At 46.1% G+C, this 16,470-nt stretch overlaps 2 protein-coding genes across 2 annotated transcripts; one reads left to right on the top strand and one right to left on the bottom strand.

Moving 5' to 3' along the window:
• Positions 1-1,143: 1,143 nt before the first annotated feature.
• Positions 1,144-4,700, bottom strand: CD3D (CD3 delta subunit of T-cell receptor complex). Its single transcript, XM_017883070.1, has 5 exons — positions 4,570-4,700; positions 2,385-2,603; positions 1,782-1,913; positions 1,486-1,529; positions 1,144-1,296 (listed from the first exon to the last, which is right to left on the bottom strand). Exons 1-5 carry the CDS (start codon positions 4,622-4,624, stop codon positions 1,231-1,233), a joined length of 516 nt encoding a protein of 171 aa, XP_017738559.1. The 5' UTR covers positions 4,625-4,700; the 3' UTR covers positions 1,144-1,230.
• A 1,623-nt stretch (positions 4,701-6,323) lies between these two features.
• On the top strand, positions 6,324-15,626 carry CD3G (CD3 gamma subunit of T-cell receptor complex). The gene is made up of 7 exons (XM_017883074.1): positions 6,324-6,472; positions 11,346-11,369; positions 12,060-12,284; positions 12,856-12,987; positions 13,988-14,031; positions 14,742-14,825; positions 15,465-15,626. The coding sequence occupies exons 1-6, from the start codon at positions 6,418-6,420 to the stop codon at positions 14,805-14,807; spliced, it is 546 nt and encodes a 181-aa protein (XP_017738563.1). The 5' UTR covers positions 6,324-6,417; the 3' UTR covers positions 14,808-14,825; positions 15,465-15,626.
• The last annotated feature ends 844 nt before the right edge of the window (positions 15,627-16,470 follow it).

Raw genomic sequence — 16,470 nt, 5'->3', positions numbered from 1 at the left:
GCTATGTTGCCCAGGCTGGTTTTGAACTCCTAGGCTCAAGTGATCCCCCTGCCTCTGTCTCCTAAAGTGCTGGGATTATATGCATAAGCCACTGTGCCCAGCCTAGAACCACTACTATTAGAAGTAATAGAAGATGGCATCTATTGAAAATATCCCTGTCTCAGCCAGGTGCAGTGGCTCATGCCTGTAATCCCAGCACTTTTGGAGGCTGAGTGGGTGGGTCATTTGAGGTCAAGAGTTTGAGACCAGCCTGGCCAACATGATGAAACCCTGTCTCTACTAAAAATACAAAAATTAGCTGAACTTGGTGGCACATGCCTGTAATCCCAGCTACTCGGGAGGCTGAGGCAGGAGAATCACTTGACACCAGGAGACAGAGGTTACAGTGAGCCGAGATCATGCCACGGCACTCCAGCCTGAACAACAGAGTGAGACTCCATCTCAAAAAACAAAAACAAAACAAAACAAAAAAACTGTCTCAAACTCCTGTTTTCCAGGTAGATGGAGCAGGATAATGTGCTTTAATTGGTGAACGGTTTCTGATCCCAGTTTATAATGCAGAAGGCAGGAGTAAGCCAGCAACAGGTCCTGGAGAAAGGAAGCTAAAATGGTGCCTATGATACAGAGGAAGGGGATACGAAAGGGGCTTAGGTAAGACCTCCTTACAGCTAGTGGCACCTGGTCAGCAGGGCCATAGAGTTGAGGTCATCCCCTTAGCAGCAGTGGGACTTTGTCACACACACCCTCTGAGTCTTGGTGAGAAACTAGTCCCAGGGCCTCTTGTTGTCTCTGCCACCCCCGTTCATGACGTCATGGAAAATTCTGTGTGCCTGGGCTCCTCAACACAGCAGCCTACCCTCAGCTGAATGAGGCAGCCAAAACCCAAAAAGGGTTGTGATAGGGACTGGAGTCAACAAGTAACTGTGGGAATGTGGTGGCGCAGACCCTTCACCCAGGGAGCCCTGTGAGCTAGAAACACCAGACAGCCAGGATGTGGCGAGAGTCGCCCAACACACTGTGTGTGTGGGGCAGAGGAAGGAAGGAGATGAAGGAAGGAACAGAAAGGTAGGAGGGCGAGATCCCAGACAAATCAGGACAACTCCCATGCCTTGCCCAGGAGCCTTAAGAAGTCCAGGCACCTGATGAGTGAAAGAGGATATATTTATTGGCTGAGCAAGAAGGGAAGGTACAGTTGGTAATGGATGCTTCTAGAAGCCACCAGTCTCAGGGTCACTTGTTCCGAGCCCAGTTTCCTCCAAGATGGCTGTACTGAGCATCATCTCGATCTCGGAGGGGCTAAGAGAGGAGAAGAGCAAACGGTCAGGAGGCAGGGTTAGAACTCTTCGAGGAAGGGCCCCAGCAGGCCCCGACGATGAGAGTTCCTGTCTGACCTCTCCAGTCACACCCAGCGATGAACTCCACAGTAGGACCCTTCCCACGTGCAAACAGCATTCAGTGTCAGCCCTCCTTCCCCTCAAGGCTCACCTGATAGACCTGGTCATTCCTCAACAGAGCTTGTGTGTCGGCAGCTAGAAGAACCAGAGAGAGACATCAACGGCCTAGCAGATGGGACAGTGAGATCCACCCTCCCACACCCTCAGAAGTCTGCATTAGTGATATGAACACACAAGTTCTCTCAACAGTCAAAGTTCTAGGAGTCTTTAGAAGATTGCAAGAGTAACTCCCAGCTGAGACTAAACCTACCACCAGCCCCATTCCTTAACTGGTGCATAAGTTCACTGGTACACACACACACACGCGCGCTCAGCTCTTCCACTAACCCCCAGAGAGCCTTCCAGTCTCATGTCCAGCAAAGCAGAAGACTCCCAAAGCAAGGAGCAGAGTGGCAATGACATCAGTGACAATGATGCCAGCCAGGGTGGCTGGATCCAGCTCCACACAGTTCTGGCACACTGTGGGGGAAGGGAGGAGAGAGGAGAGGTTGAGAGCCTTTAAGATCAGGGAATCATCTCTGCCTCCTAGGGCAACACTTAGATCTCTCATGCTAAAACCCAAACTTCAATAAGACTCTGGGAGAAAGGCCTGGTGATGGCCTTGCCACACCTTCCTCCACCCTGCATCCCAAGGAATCCCTGAGAAGAGCCAAGAAACAATCTCAGCTTTGTGGGGGACCTTGAACAAGGTGGTGGGCCAAACCTCTCACCCAACCGAGACTGCAGTAACATGACCCCTACTGCTCTGTCTTGCTGTGTTAAACTCTCTCTTCCACTTTGAAGGTCCCCAAATCTGGCTCCGTACCATTACAAGAGTGGCCTCACTTTGTTTAGAGAACAGATGGGCTCACCACAACCCTCTCTAGCCAGAAAGTTCTCACGTCCAGAAGCCCCACCCATTCCAACCCAAAAGGTTCAGGGAGCACATACTTCGATAATGAACTTGCACAGTAGATTCTTTGTCCTTGTATATATCTGTCCCATTACACCTATATATTCCTCGTGGGTCCAGGATGCGTTTTCCCAGGTCCAGTCTTGTATTATTTGTGAGGAGTGTTCCCACCGTTCCCTCTACCCATGTGACGCTGGTATTGCATCTCACAAACACTCTGTCCTCAAGTTCCTCTACAGGTATCTTGAAGGGGCTCACTAAAGGGGAAAAAATATCACAATTGGAGATAGCTCTTTGGTCTGCACCAAGCCCTTTGTTCTGCGGAAGCTCATACTTAACAGAGACCATTTTCCTGGTCCAGGACCGTTTATGGTTTCTATCAAGAGAGACGGAAGTCACAAGAAAAAGCCTTCAGAAAGTTTCCCACCAACTGCAGGGGTCAAGAGGGACATGAGGATGCCATTCAAGCAGAGGACAGGTCTTGGGGCCTTGGTGCAAAAGAGGACCCCTCAGAGCAGGGTTGATCCAAGCACTTTCCTGGAAAGGAATCCAGACCGCTGATGAGGAGTAGGGGGAGCACGGACCACTGAAGCACCCGGAACATATGGAAAGACAGAAGAACATTCTTTGGTTGGAAACGTCTGCATTTTTTCTTCAAGGAAACATCTAATTCTACTTTCCAGCCATCTACAACACTCCCACTTCAGCTTCTTGTCCTCATCGTTCCTCACTGCCCCTGCTCCATTGACAACCAAGAAAGTGGGGCTCTCAATACTGAAGGCTTTCCCAGGGTCAGGGATGGCTGTGGATGGAGACCAGCTGGTTTACCAGTTCCTGAATTACCAGCCCAGTGGTCCAGAAGGGGACCAGGGCAAATCTCATGTACAGTTTTCCACCCTTGGTTAGAAGGAGGAGAACAGGAAAAAAATTTTTATTGAATCCATCCCTAGAGCTCCTCACAAGTCACGTGTTGTGGGAGACTTTTAGGGCTGGAGGTGGGTGTAGCAACATTCCAGATGCAGTGAGTTCCTTTGAAAGCCTGAGCACATCTCCACAGGCCACAGAGGCACTACAGTCTACGCCTCCAAACACGGAAAAGTGGAGTCTACATTCATTCATCCTGGGCTTCACACTCAGTCACAAATTTGGATACAAGAGCATCTTCTAGAAAACCCTGAAATAGCTGCTGCTCACACTTCTGAAGCAGGTTGGAAGAGTATGCATGTATGCTCAGGGAGACACAAGCACATCAAATGTTTCACATCCTACAGTCACGTCCTCTTCAGGGATCTGTCTCCAGTGGAAATCCTGAGTGTCCTAGTGCAGTCGACTATCAGGTGACCATTGGACCCAGTTTGCTTAGCATTGAAGGGGTTTCTGGGACATGGGACTTTCCATTTTAAAACTGAAATTGGCAAACTGAGATGAGTTAAAATCCTCCCATGTAACAACCCCTCAAATCTTCCCTCCCTCCTGCTCAACCTAAAGTTAACTTCTGTCTTAAAGCAGTCCCATGAGTGCTAGGACATGCCTCCAGGGGTGACATAATCATGGCCAAACGAACAAGAGTCCTGATTCCAGAGGCCATCAGCCCTAAAAGGAGTAGTGCAGGAAGTTGTGCTCCCATGGCCAGTCCCAGATTCAGGTACATACATATTGAGCTATTTCCTACAAATCTCTGGCCTAAGGCCTTCTGAGAGACATTCTAGGCCCACATGCACCCGTGGCCGGAGTCAGTCAAAGCCAAGAACCTGTTTCCCAGACTCTATGCTACATCCTGGCCCTGCCCTCCTGACACCCTGGGGTGCCTGGTGAATTGAAGCTAGCACCGAGAAGCACTTTTTTTTTTTTTTTTTTTTGAGATAAGGTCTCGTGGGGTTGCCCAAGTTGGAGGGCAGTGGCATGATCACATCTCACTGAAGCCTTGAAATCCCAGACTCAAGTGACCCTCCTGCCTCAGCCTCTCAAGTAGCTGGGACCACAGCTGTGCACCACCACGCCTGGCTCATTCTTTTGTTTTTTGTAAAGATAGAGTCTCATCGTGTTGCTCAGACTGGTCTCAAACTCCTGGCCTCAAGGGATCCTCCCACTTCAGCCTCCCAAAGTTCTGGGATTACTGGTGTGAGCCACCGTGCCTGGCAAGAAACACTTTCAAGTGGGCCTCACTCCCAACAGTAATGTCCCTCTCAGGTCCCTTCCCCCACCCACCTGGAGTAGCCTTACCTTGGGAGAGAAGGGTAGCCAGTACCAGGCCAGACAGAAACATGCTATGTTCCATCTCCCAGTGGAACTCATCCAGTAGATAAAGCCAGGTCACCGAACTATCAGCCTTGGTGAGAGCTGCCCTCCCCCAGCTGACTCACAGGTACCGGAAAGAGAAGAGTGGGGGAGGAACTAGAAGATGTCTGCTTCTCTACTTTCTGCCCTTGATGATGGGAAATTGTCAGGGTGGGGGTGGGCTAGGGGTAGGGTAGGAAGGAAGCAGGTGTAAATTGCTCTATCTCTGAGCAGGGAGCTGGTAGAGAACATGGAAAAGGTAGCATGAACTTTAGCGTCCCTATTGACAATGCAACTACATTTACGCACCACCTAAAAACCGCCGCATCTCGAAGTCCCTTGAGAGAAGCCATCGGCCCCATAGCGCAAGCCGTAGCAGCTATACTTCTCATGGAGGTTGATCTTTCTCAGGACCCTTCACTAGGCAGCCAGGGACACCAGCTCTAGCAGCTTCTTGTCAGTGGGAGGCTGGGCTTTAGGGACCCCAGCCAGAGATTTGAATCCTGGGTCCAATACTGCCTACCTGTGGGGCCTGGGCCACCCATGAAATTTTTCAGAGTCTTATTCCATTAGCACCATTATAAGGATTCAAACAAGATGTTTGCATGGTGCCTCACACATCATATGTGCTCAATAAGGGGTAGTTATTAATAATAATATAATTGACTCACAGGCAATATTGAGCCTCCTGGGGAGACAAATGGACGTTTTTCCCCTGTGGCCTACGAGGATCTGAAACTCTTCACACTACTGCAGTTAGACTGTCACTTACCTGGGAACAGAGTCATGCCTGTCTTGCTCACTGCTATATCTTATGCCTGGCACATAATGGGAGCTCTGCACATTTTTGTTGGCTCACTGACTGACTAGCTGAGGGAGACAGGGGCCTGAGATCCTAGACATTCAGTCCGGGCTCTGGCCCCTGAAAATGTGCTGGCCTGTCCTCAGAATTGTTCCACCTATTCCCTTCCAGGCACCTATTCCATGATCTCAAAAGAACAGTGAAGCCAGGTGCCGTGTCTCACGCCTATAATCCCAACACTTTGGGAGGCTGAGGCAGGCGGATCACAAGGTCAGGAGTTTGAGACCAGCCTGACCAACATGGTGAAACCCCGTCTCTACTAAAAATACAAAAATTTGGTGGCACGTGCCTGTAATCCCAGTTACTCAGGAGGCTGAGGCAGGAGAATCGCTTGATCCCAGGAGGTGGAGGTTGCAGTGAGCTGAGACAGTGCCACTGCACTCCAGCCTGGGCAACAAAGTGAAACTCTATCTTAAAAAAGAAAAAAAAAAAAGTGAAAAAAATTCCCGAATGAAGGCCTGGACTGAGGTGGCTTTCCATTCGGAGGTCCAGCCCCAAGAAGGTGAGAGTTCCTCCTAAATTCATTACCTATAGCAATAACAACTAACAACGAGTAACAACTGGCTACAATCCTAACAACTAATGACAGGGACATTTATCCCCCTCATGAAGAAATGGTCCCAGTACCATCTCCCACCCAGAATCCATTGCAGTTCCCTGTGCAAGATGAGTCTCTGAGTGGGAATCCAGCACTCTCTCCCTCTCCTTCCCCACCACCTCCACCCTCTTTAACGGAAAAATAAAAGGCATCTGCACCTGCAGCCCTGCTGAGGCCCCTGCTACCCACACTTGCAGCAGAGGGTGGAGGCTCTGGGTTCTTGCCTTCTCTCAAGGGCCCCAGCCCGAACGGTGATGGGCGGAGCCAGTCTAGCTGCTGCACAGGCTGGCTGCTAAGGGCTGCTCTGTATTTTTGCCAGAGGACAGAGACTGACATGGAACAGGGGAAGGGCCTGACTGGCTTCATCCTGGCTATCATTCTTCTTCAAGGTAAGGGCCTACTAGGGGTCTGGCAGCCTGGGGAAGGGCTCAAGGGAAGAACCCATCACTACTGAGACAGGAATATTGGGATCCCTAACCTTGAGCCTACTTCTGCTGTCACCTTAGAGTTCAAAGAAGGGCAAAATGGAGCCTCTTAACTGTTCTCTGCTAGAGAGAAACAGTGTCCCACGGAGGAGAAGGAATCCTTGTCTCTGAAAAATGCAAACAGAGTACTTCACTGGCTAAAGAGAGGACCCTGTTACCGCCATCTTAGATTTGAACGCAGCCCAAAAGGGCATAGGCCAGGAAACTAAAAGGAAAAAGTATATGTTCCCTACTTCAGAGCCGGGGGTTAGCAGTCGACCTATGAAACGTCCATTCACTCAGTTGGGCAGTTGGCCAACTGGTCAACAAAGATGGGTGAGATCCTAATATGTGATATGCCATGAGGAAATAAAAATGAATAAAACACTTATGCTCCACAGAACCACAGTCTCATTGGAGAGATTAGTTTTCATGGTGCCAGACTGAGTGTATGGTACAGCATAGGTGCCTGCATGAATACTCCGTTGGAAATATCCAACAGGAAGTGGATGAACTGGGTTGATGCCTGGAGTCTGGACATACTGGGAAAGTTAAAACCATAGAATTTGCTGAAGTCACATAAGTACTATACGAGGAAGAGGTGACTGAAGATGGAACAGTGCGGGCACCAATTTTAAGGGGCAGTTAGAGAAAAAAAAAATTCCAGGAAAGAGATAAAAGGAGAATCAAAGAGCTGAAATAATCAAATGTATGCACTACCTTGGAAACCAAGGGAGTAGAGAGCTTCTAGAAGGAGAGAATTACCAAGAGTATAAAATGTTAAAGAAAGCCCACTAATATAAGAATATATTTAAAAGTTTAAGTCTGTGGGATGTGGCAGAATATGCATCATGGGTGATTTAGCACAGTTTCAGTGGGGTATTGAGAGTGGAAGCCAAGTGAAAATTGGTAGAAGGTGAAGGTCAGGTGATGAGGTCAGCAAGAGTAGACTATTCTTTAAAGAAATTTGGATGAGGAGGGAGAAAAGACTGGGTGGTAGGTCGAGGAGGAAGTAGAGTCTAAGAATAAATGTTTCTGAGGGTGAGAGAAACTTGAGCACATTTCTAAGCTAAAGGAGAAGATGATGAGTAGAGCAGGGTCCTGGAGTTGATGGTGGAAGGACAGTGGCAAGAGTGGGGTCAAGGCCGGGCACGGTGGCTCAAGCCTGTAATCCCAGCACTTTGGGAGGCCGAGACGGGTGGATCACGAGGTCAGGAGATCGAGACCATCCTGGCTAACACGGTGAAACCCCGTCTCTACTAAAAAATACAAAAAACTAGCCGGGCGACGTGGCGGGCGCCTGTAGTTCCAGCTACTCCAGAGGCTGAGGCAGGAGAATGGCATAAACCCAGGAGGTGGAGCTTGCAGTGAGCTGAGATCCGGCCACTGCACTCCAGCCTGGGCAGCAGAGCGAGACTCCGTCTCAAAAAAAAAAAAAAAAAACAAAGAGTGGGGTCAAGAGCACAGAGGGGAAGGCAACGTCACCCTCTAAGACCAGGAGAAAGGAAGTGCAAACGGCGCTGGCCACAGATAGGTTTATAAAGGGAAAGGAAGCTAAAGGAGAAAGGACAATAACAGCTTCCGTGTTCTAAAAAAATCCAGGTGGGAGGCAATCCCACCTGCAGAAACTGAGCTGGGTGATGGCCGGTTGGGAGACTTGAAGAGGACAGTGAGAGTTTAGAATAGAATTATTTCTGAGAGAAATGGGATGAAAAGTCAGCTAAAGACAACACAGGTTGAGGAGCAACTCTCAAGCCTGGGTGAGGTGGCTGCATATCGTGGAAAGAGCATAGAGTTGAGCAGTAGAAAACCTGAGCTGTGGATCCAGCTTGGACACATAATGAGCTATGTGTACTTGAACAACTCCTCCACTGTCTGGGAGTTCTCATGTCAGCCAATCCAGAAATGTGGCAGGGATGGGCGTGGTGGCTCACGCCTGTAATCCCAGCACTTTGGGAGGTTGAGGCGGATGGATCACCTGAGGTCAGGAGTTCGAGACCATCCTGGTCAAAATGGTAAAACCCCATCTCTACTAAAAATATTTTTAAAATTAGCTGGGCGTAGTGGTGGGCGCCTGTAATCCCAGCTGGTCAGGAGGCTGAGGCAGGAGAATTGCTTGAACCCAGGAGATGGAGGTTGCAGTGATCCAACACGGTGCCCACTGCACTCCAGCTTCTGCGACAGCATGAGACTCTGTCTCAAAAAAACAAACAAACAAACAAACAAAAAAAAGAAATGTGGCTATATGACATCTTAAGTCCTAAAAGGAAACCTCACTCAGATATGCAACATTAAAAGATGTCAATGGGCCAGGCACAGTGGCTCAAGGCTATAATCCCAACACTTTGGGAGGCCAGGGAGGGAGGATCATTTGAGACCAGGAGTTTAAGACCAACCTGGGCAAAAGAGGGATACCCTGTGTCTACAAAAACTACAAAAATTAGCCAGGCATGGTGGCATGCACTTATGCCAGCTACTTGGGAAACTGAAGTGGGAGGATTGCTTGAGCCCAGGAGCTCGAGGCTGCAGTGAGTCATGATCGCACTACTGTACTTCAGCCTGAGTGACAGAGCAAGAAAAAAAAAAAAAGATGTCTCGAAAAAAATTTAAAAAACTATGTCAACGATCAGTGCAATCTCCTTTCCTGAATCCAATTTAGAATGGGGGATATCTGTCTTCTCTCAGTCTTCTAACCAGGTGGTCAGGAGAATAACTAGTTAGAAACTTCTTTATCTGTTTGTCTTGCTTTTTCTCCCATTTGCTCATTTATTCATTTGCACATTCATTCAACAAATAAAGTTCCTACCATGTTCCAGGCACTGCATTGGATACTGTTCAAAGATAATCCAGCCCTGCATGAGGTTCTAAGACAGTTCACTTCTTTTATTTCCATTATACTTTGACTCATGACCACCTCTCCCTATCACACACACTCCATGACTAGCCACACTACCTCTCTTGTCCTTTTTCAAAGCTGTATCTTATTCAGCTATTCTTTCTACTCAGAATGCCTTTCTCTGTCTGGTATATTCCTGCTTACTCTTCAGGGCCCAGACAAATGTCATTTCCTCTCTTAAGCTTTCCCTGACCCTCACCCTTGGTCAAAATTAATAGCTTCTACCCTTTTTTCATATGCAGTCATATAAGCACTAAAAGATAATGTATATGTTCTATTAAATTAATTGCATATATGTTTTAATTTTTTCACTTCGTCATAAACTTTGGAAGCAGCGGTTGATTCTTCATATCAGCACTCTTTTCTTTCATAATATCTAATTTTAGGTCATAATAGTGCTCGTTAAATGTTTGGATTAAATCTAATCGAATTGAATCCAAGTGCCAGATCTCTGTAGTATGTCTACCACGCAACTCTACTACCCTAAGGTTTTGTTTGTTTGTTTTTGTTTTTTCGAGACAGAGTCTTGCTTTGACACCTAGGCTGGAGTGCAGTGGTGCAATCTCGGCTCACTGCAACCTCCACTTCCCAGGCTCAACTGTTGCTTCCACTTTAGCCTCCTGAGTAGCCGGGACTACAGGTGCATACCACTATGCCAGGCTAATTTTTTTGTATTTCTTTGTAGAGACAGGGTTTCACCATGTTGCCCAGGCTGGTCTCTAACTCCTAGGCTCAAGCAATCTGCCCACCTCAGTGTCCCAAAGTGCTGGGATTACAGGCATGAGCCGCTGCTCCCAGTCAACTCTGAGTTTTGAGACAGATTTGAGGACTAATTGAATAGCTAACTTCCCTGGGACATCCAGGGTTTCTACAAAAAAAGGATCACCAAAGCTGAAGATTTTATAAGGAACTCAGCCTAAAGGCTTTGGATAGTGCACACCCACTCCTTGCCAGGGCATTAGCTTCTCAAGGAGCAGAGTGTTCTCGACTGGATAGGCAATATCCTTACTTACATATATTACAATACAATTCTGATGCTAACCCCCCAAATTAGTGTCAGACCCTACAGGTTAAGAGCATGGTTCCCAACCAGATTGCCCTCACTTTAAATGCCAGCTACAAGTTCAGGGGACCCCAGACCACTCACACTTCTGACAAACTGCCTACAATCTTAAGGATCCCCATGACCCTTCTCATTGATAATTTGATAGAATAACTCACAGAACTTAAGAAAGTGCTGTACTTCCTATTTCAGTTTTACTAAAAAATAAAATCAGAACCAGCTAAATGAAAAGGGCAAGGTCCAGGAGGGTCCCGAACACAGAGCCTCCATGCTTTCTCCCCATGGAATTAGAACACATCACCCCCAGCACTCTCCCACACTCTGCCAGCACATTGTTGGGTTCACCAACCAGGAAGCTCCACCAAGTTTGTACTGAGGTATCTTTACATAGGCATGATTGATTAAATCATTGACCACTTGACTGATCTCAATCTCTAGGTTCCCTTCCTGGGGCTGATACCACTAGTTTCCAAGCTGCAATCCTCTTACCATATGGTTGGTCTTGACCAGCACTATCCTGAGTCATTGCCATGGCATAAACTCAGGTATGGTCTAAGGGTCCACCACAGATAACAAAGCCACTCCTGTCACTCATGAAATTCCAAGGGTTAGAAACACCCTCCCAGGATACCAGGACAAAGATGAGACAAATTATTTATTATCACCTTGAATTCAGTTGGGTGATCTAGTCTACAATCCAGATAACTAAGTATAGATACTATCATTTTCATGGATTTGGATCTTTCTTCATGTTGGCGTTAAATAACCATGGAAATACTTCAGGGCATCTGAACAACTCCATGCCCAGCTAATACTCTATCTCTCTTCTGTCTTTACAGGTACTTTGGCCCAATCATTTGAAGGTAGGAGACATGGCTTCTTTCTATACTCAGACTCAGAATATTGATGGAAATTTGGCTTCCTACAAGAGTAGTCCTACATGAGCGAACAGTTTAGAATGAATGAAAGGATGAGGATAGATAGGTGATGTCACTATTGTCAACCAAATCAGTGACCTGACATAACCTTCTCTGGGCAGCTTGCCTGTAGCTAAGCATTTAACTGGTCTCTTACAGGAGAAACAGGACCCTAGTAGCTAGACACATCTCAAACTGTGACCCATGAACCATCAGGTTTTGGTGTCACTTGGGATCCTGACCTCAGTCTCTGTCAATCCTTCTCTTTAGTTCATCTATTCTACCTAAAGTGATCTCATCATCTGGTATGCTGTTAGCAGTTTCTTACCTGTATAGTACCTTCCAAATAACATGCCCCCAAATCCCAAAGTTTTACCCCTGCTAATTACAGCAATGTCTCTTTTATTCTTCATCCCCTGATGCAGATATTGGCGTCACCTGAGAGCATGTTAGTAATGCAGAATCTCCCCTCCCCAGAACTACTAAATAGCACCTGAAATTTTAACAAGATCCCCATGTGATTCATGCGCACATCAAAGTTTGTGAAACGTTACTCTAATGATCTCCTGGTAGGCAGAAGCAGGGAGAATTTCAGAGGCAAGATCCTTAATAGAACCATGGCTTTTCTCATTTCAGAAAACCGCAAGCTTAAGGTGTATAACCAAGAAGATGGTTCGGTACTTCTGACTTGTCATGTGAAAAACACAAATATCACATGGTTTAAAGAAGGGAAGATGGTAGACATTCTAACTGCACATAAAAATAAATGGAATCTGGGAAGTAATGCCAAGGACCCTCGAGGGGTGTATCAGTGTAAAGGATCACAGGACAAGTCAAAAACACTCCAAGTGTATTACAGAAGTATGTAATCCCCTTTGGTCTGTTCGTCGTGAAATTAATCAGTATTTGCTGCTCTGGTGAGCTTTTTGTCTGGAGTGAAAGTGGAAATAGATCCTCAACAGTGAGATTATCACCGGCTCTCTTAATTTCAGCTTGCCTCTTTTAAAATACTATAAGATACTTCCCTCACCCTATTTGAAAAAGCACAGCCAGTCCTGTAAAACTTTTTTATCTTTGGATGGGCTCCATGCATTCGAGCAATTCAGCACCTTCTATAAACTGAGTTGAATGAAGGGGTTGGGGAGACAGGGGCGATCATGAGGTGAGCAGCAGTGAGGACTAGAGCACAGTGGAGCATGAAGAGCATCTAATCTTTGTTCCACATACTCCATGGGCTTCCCCAGGAATCCTGGGGAACTGAGGAACATCAAGATGCATTGAGTTTTGGTGCAAGGACCTTCCCTTGCCCTGCCACCCACAAAGGAATAGCCTGCTGCCCTCCACAGGGGCATTATTGCTGATAGGCAGGAGAAAAAGATCCAGGAAAAACAACTTTCACACCCTGAAGGTTTTTCTCTCCTTTTCCCCACAGTGTGTCAGAACTGCATTGAACTAAATGCAGCCACCATATTGGGCTTTGTCTTTGCCGAAATCATCAGCATTTTCTTCCTTGCTGTTGGGGTCTACTTCATTGCTGGACAGGATGGAGTTCGCCAGTCAAGAGGTAAAAGAATGCTCTCAGATGAGAGATGGGACCACCTGAGACCCTCAGCTTTCCTCCTAACATTACATACCCAATAGAAGAGACTGAGTTGGTGCCTCTTGCTAATGTGCATAGTTGGGTGAGGCTGTATTTCTTTGAGACAGGAGAAAAGGATACTTGGTGTTATCACAGCATGTTCACCTGTCTCAAGATACAACTCCCTCTGATTTATCCTCTGGGTGTAAAAAAAAAAAAAAAACAAAAACTTGGCTTGGGCACGGTGGCTCATGCGCGGTACCCCACTTTGGGAGGGCCGAGGCGGGCGATCATGAAGGTCAGGCGATCGAGACCATCCTGGGGCTAACATGGTGTAACCCTGTTCCTTTTCTAAAAATACCAAAAATTAGCTGGGCATGGTGGTGGGGTGCCTTAAGTCCCCGCTACTTGGGAGGCCTGAGGCAGGAGAATGGCATAACCGGAAAGTAAAAGCTGCCATGAAGCAAGATCGTGCCAACTGCACCTCCCAGCCTGGGCGACCAAGGCAGCAAGACTCCGTCTCAAAAAAAAAAAACAAAAAAAAAAACCTATTTTAAGTAAACCCTTACATACAGAAAAGTGAATCACAAGCATACAGCTCAAAAAAAAAAAAAAAAAAAAATTCACAGAGCAAAAACACCCATGCAGTCAGCACATAATTTAAGAAAGACAATATTACCAATGCCATGGAAGCCCCTCCTGTGGTCACTCCAGCCACTAACCATCCTCAAGAGTGAGCACTGTCCTGACTTCTAACAACAAGGATTAACTTTGCTTGTTTTTGTTTTTGTTCTTTATGTAAGTGGACTCATATACTAAGTATTCTTGTGAGTAGCTTCTTTCACTCAACAACATGCTTATGTGCTTTATCCATACTCTTGTGTGTATATAAAACTCTTATTGTTATTCAGTATTCTATTTTGTGAATATAACCCAATTTATTATGCATTCTACCTTGTGTGGATTCTGTTTCTTTTTTGTGCAGCTTCAGACAAGCAGACTCTGTTGCCCAATGACCAGCTCTACCAGGTAAGGGGATGAAGAACAAAAGAGACATTGCTGTAATTAGAGGGGCATGTTATTTGGAAGATCCTATACAGGTAAGAAACTGCTAACAGCATACCAGATGATGAGATCACTTTGGGTAGAATAGATGAACTAAAGAGAAGGACTGACAGAGACTGAGGTCAGGATCTAGTGAGCACAAGTTGAAGAACACACTGAGAGGGACACACAAAGAAACTCTCGACAGGCCGGGCACTCACTATAGACAGGCCATGGCTCACGCCTATAATTCCAGTACTTTGGGAAGCCGAAACAGGCGAATCACCTGAGGTCAGGAATTCGAGACAAGCCTGGCCAACCTGACGAAACTCTGTCTCTACTAAAAACACAAAAAAAATTAACTGGGCGTGGTGATGCACACTTGTAGCCCCAGCTACTCAGGAGGCTGAGGCAAGAGGACCACTTGAACCCAGGAGGTCGAGGTTGCAGTGAGCTGCGGTTGCGCCACTGCACTCCAGCATGGGCAACGGAGTAAGACTCCATCTCAAAAAAAAAAAAGAAAAAGAAAAAGAAAAGAAAAAAGAGCCTCCATCTCATTTTCCTCTTTCCATCCTCAGGACCATGAAGTACTACCCACTCCAAACTCTCACATATAAAAACATTCAATAAACATGCATCAAATTAAATAATAGAGGATGGAAAAAATGACCTTATGACTGTGCTGTCCTTTCCAGCCCCTCAAGGATCGAGAAGATGACCAGTACAGTCACCTTCAAGGAAACCAGTTGAGGAGGAATTGAACTCAGGACTCAGAGTAGGTGGGTTCTTCAATGCCAGTTCTAATAAAGGACCCTTGCATCAACTGCCCTCCCAATTGCTTCTAAGTCTAGCTCCCTTCCCTAAGCAGCTATAAGGATCAGACTCTGGGGATCAGGGATTGGGAGGTGGTTTGGGGTACTCTTTTCTAAAAATTCTGGGGCCATACTGATTGTCTTGGCCTAGGAAAATATGAATTTTATGTATCTGTAAATCCTGTCAGAGCAGGGCCTCAAGCCATAGAGATGCTGAATATTAATCTTAACCTACATTAGAATTTATTTCTCATTATCTATACCATTAACATTTTGGGCTAATAATTATTTGTGATGAGGGGCTAACCTGTGCATTGTAGGAGTTATGGAAGCATCCCTGGCCTCTCTCCACCAGATGCTGGTAGATTGTCCAGTGTGACAATCAAAAATGTGTCCAGACATTACCAAATGTGTCCAAACATCACCTTCAGGGCAAAATCACCCCTGGTTAAGAACCACTAACCTATATTAACCTTCCAATCAACAAGTCAATCTGTCAGAAGTTACGATTCAATTAATCTTCCTGAAGTTTCTATCAGGAAGACAGGGTGGAAAGCATTATTTGGTTTTTTTGAACCAATTGCAATTTTTCTTTTTTTAATCCAGGTGTTCTCCTTCTATTGAGTTCCCAGAATCAAAGCAATGCATTTTGGAAAGCTCCTAGCAGAGAGACTTTCAGCCCTAAATCTAGACTCAAGGTTCCCAGAGGTGACAAATGGAGAAGAAAAGCCATCAGAGCACATTTGGGGTTTCTCAAATAAAATAAAACAAGTATGGTGTTTCAGAAGCGCCACCTATTGGAGAAAATTGTAAAAGAAAAATGAAGAGATCAAATAACCCCCCTCGATTTGAATACAATTTTTTGTGTTGTGATTTTATTTCATTTTGTATAGACCATAATTCACATGGCTCAAATATTCAGTGAAAGATCTCCCTCCACCACCATCCCCTGCGACCTAGTTGCCCTCTTCAGAGACATACTATTTTTCTTTTTTTTTTTTTGAGACAGTCTTGCTCTGTCGCCCAGGCTGCTGAAGTGCAGTGGCACCATCTGGGCTCACTGCAACCTCTGCCTCCTGGGTTCAAGCGATTCTCCCGCCTCAGCCTCCCGGGCAGCTGGGATTACAGGCACCACCATCACACCCGGCTAATTTTTGCATTTTTAGTAGAGCCAGGGTTTCGCCCTGTTGGCCAGGCTGGTCTGGAACTCCTGACCTCAAGTGATCCGCCCACCTCAGCCTCCCGAAGTGCTGGGATTACAGGTGTGAGCCACCATGCCCGATCATAAAACTAGCTCCTTATATATCTCTCTGGAGGTTTTCTAGGCATATATGAGCACATTCTCAAATACATACTGTCCTCCCTTCCCCTATCTTTTAGACAAATGATATCAAATTATACATCTTGTGAGATTATTGCATACCATTATATGAAGAACTCCTTTTTAATACAGCCATATTGTACAAATAGACTATGATTTATTTAACCCATTATCTATCAATGGATATTTAAGTTGGTTCCAATCTTTTGCTCTTACAACAATTCTGCAATGACTAACCTTGTGAAATATCATTTTTAAAAATAATTGCATTGAAGCATAATTTACATGCCA

The sequence above is a fragment of the Rhinopithecus bieti genome, unplaced genomic scaffold (genome assembly GCF_001698545.2).
Source record: "Rhinopithecus bieti isolate Rb0 unplaced genomic scaffold, ASM169854v2 scaffold_11964, whole genome shotgun sequence".
Taxonomy (NCBI): Eukaryota; Metazoa; Chordata; class Mammalia; order Primates; family Cercopithecidae; genus Rhinopithecus; species Rhinopithecus bieti.
The sequence above is the reverse complement of the archived record's forward strand: the minus strand, read 5'-3'. Positions and strand labels throughout refer to the sequence as shown.

Coding starts and splice junctions, on each gene's coding strand:
- CD3G (XM_017883074.1), top strand. CDS start 6,418: ATGGAACAGGGGAAGGGCCTGACTGGCTTCATCCTGGCTATCATTCTT. Junction 12,285..12,855: donor ACTCCAAGTGTATTACAGAA/GTATGTAATCCC, acceptor TTTTCCCCACAG/TGTGTCAGAACTGCATTGAA. Junction 14,032..14,741: donor CCAATGACCAGCTCTACCAG/GTAAGGGGATGA, acceptor TGTCCTTTCCAG/CCCCTCAAGGATCGAGAAGA.
- CD3D (XM_017883070.1), bottom strand. CDS start 4,624: ATGGAACATAGCATGTTTCTGTCTGGCCTGGTACTGGCTACCCTTCTC. Junction 1,914..2,384: donor TGTGCAAGTTCATTATCGAA/GTATGTGCTCCC, acceptor CTTCCCCCACAG/TGTGCCAGAACTGTGTGGAG. Junction 1,297..1,485: donor GGAATGACCAGGTCTATCAG/GTGAGCCTTGAG, acceptor CTCCTCTCTTAG/CCCCTCCGAGATCGAGATGA.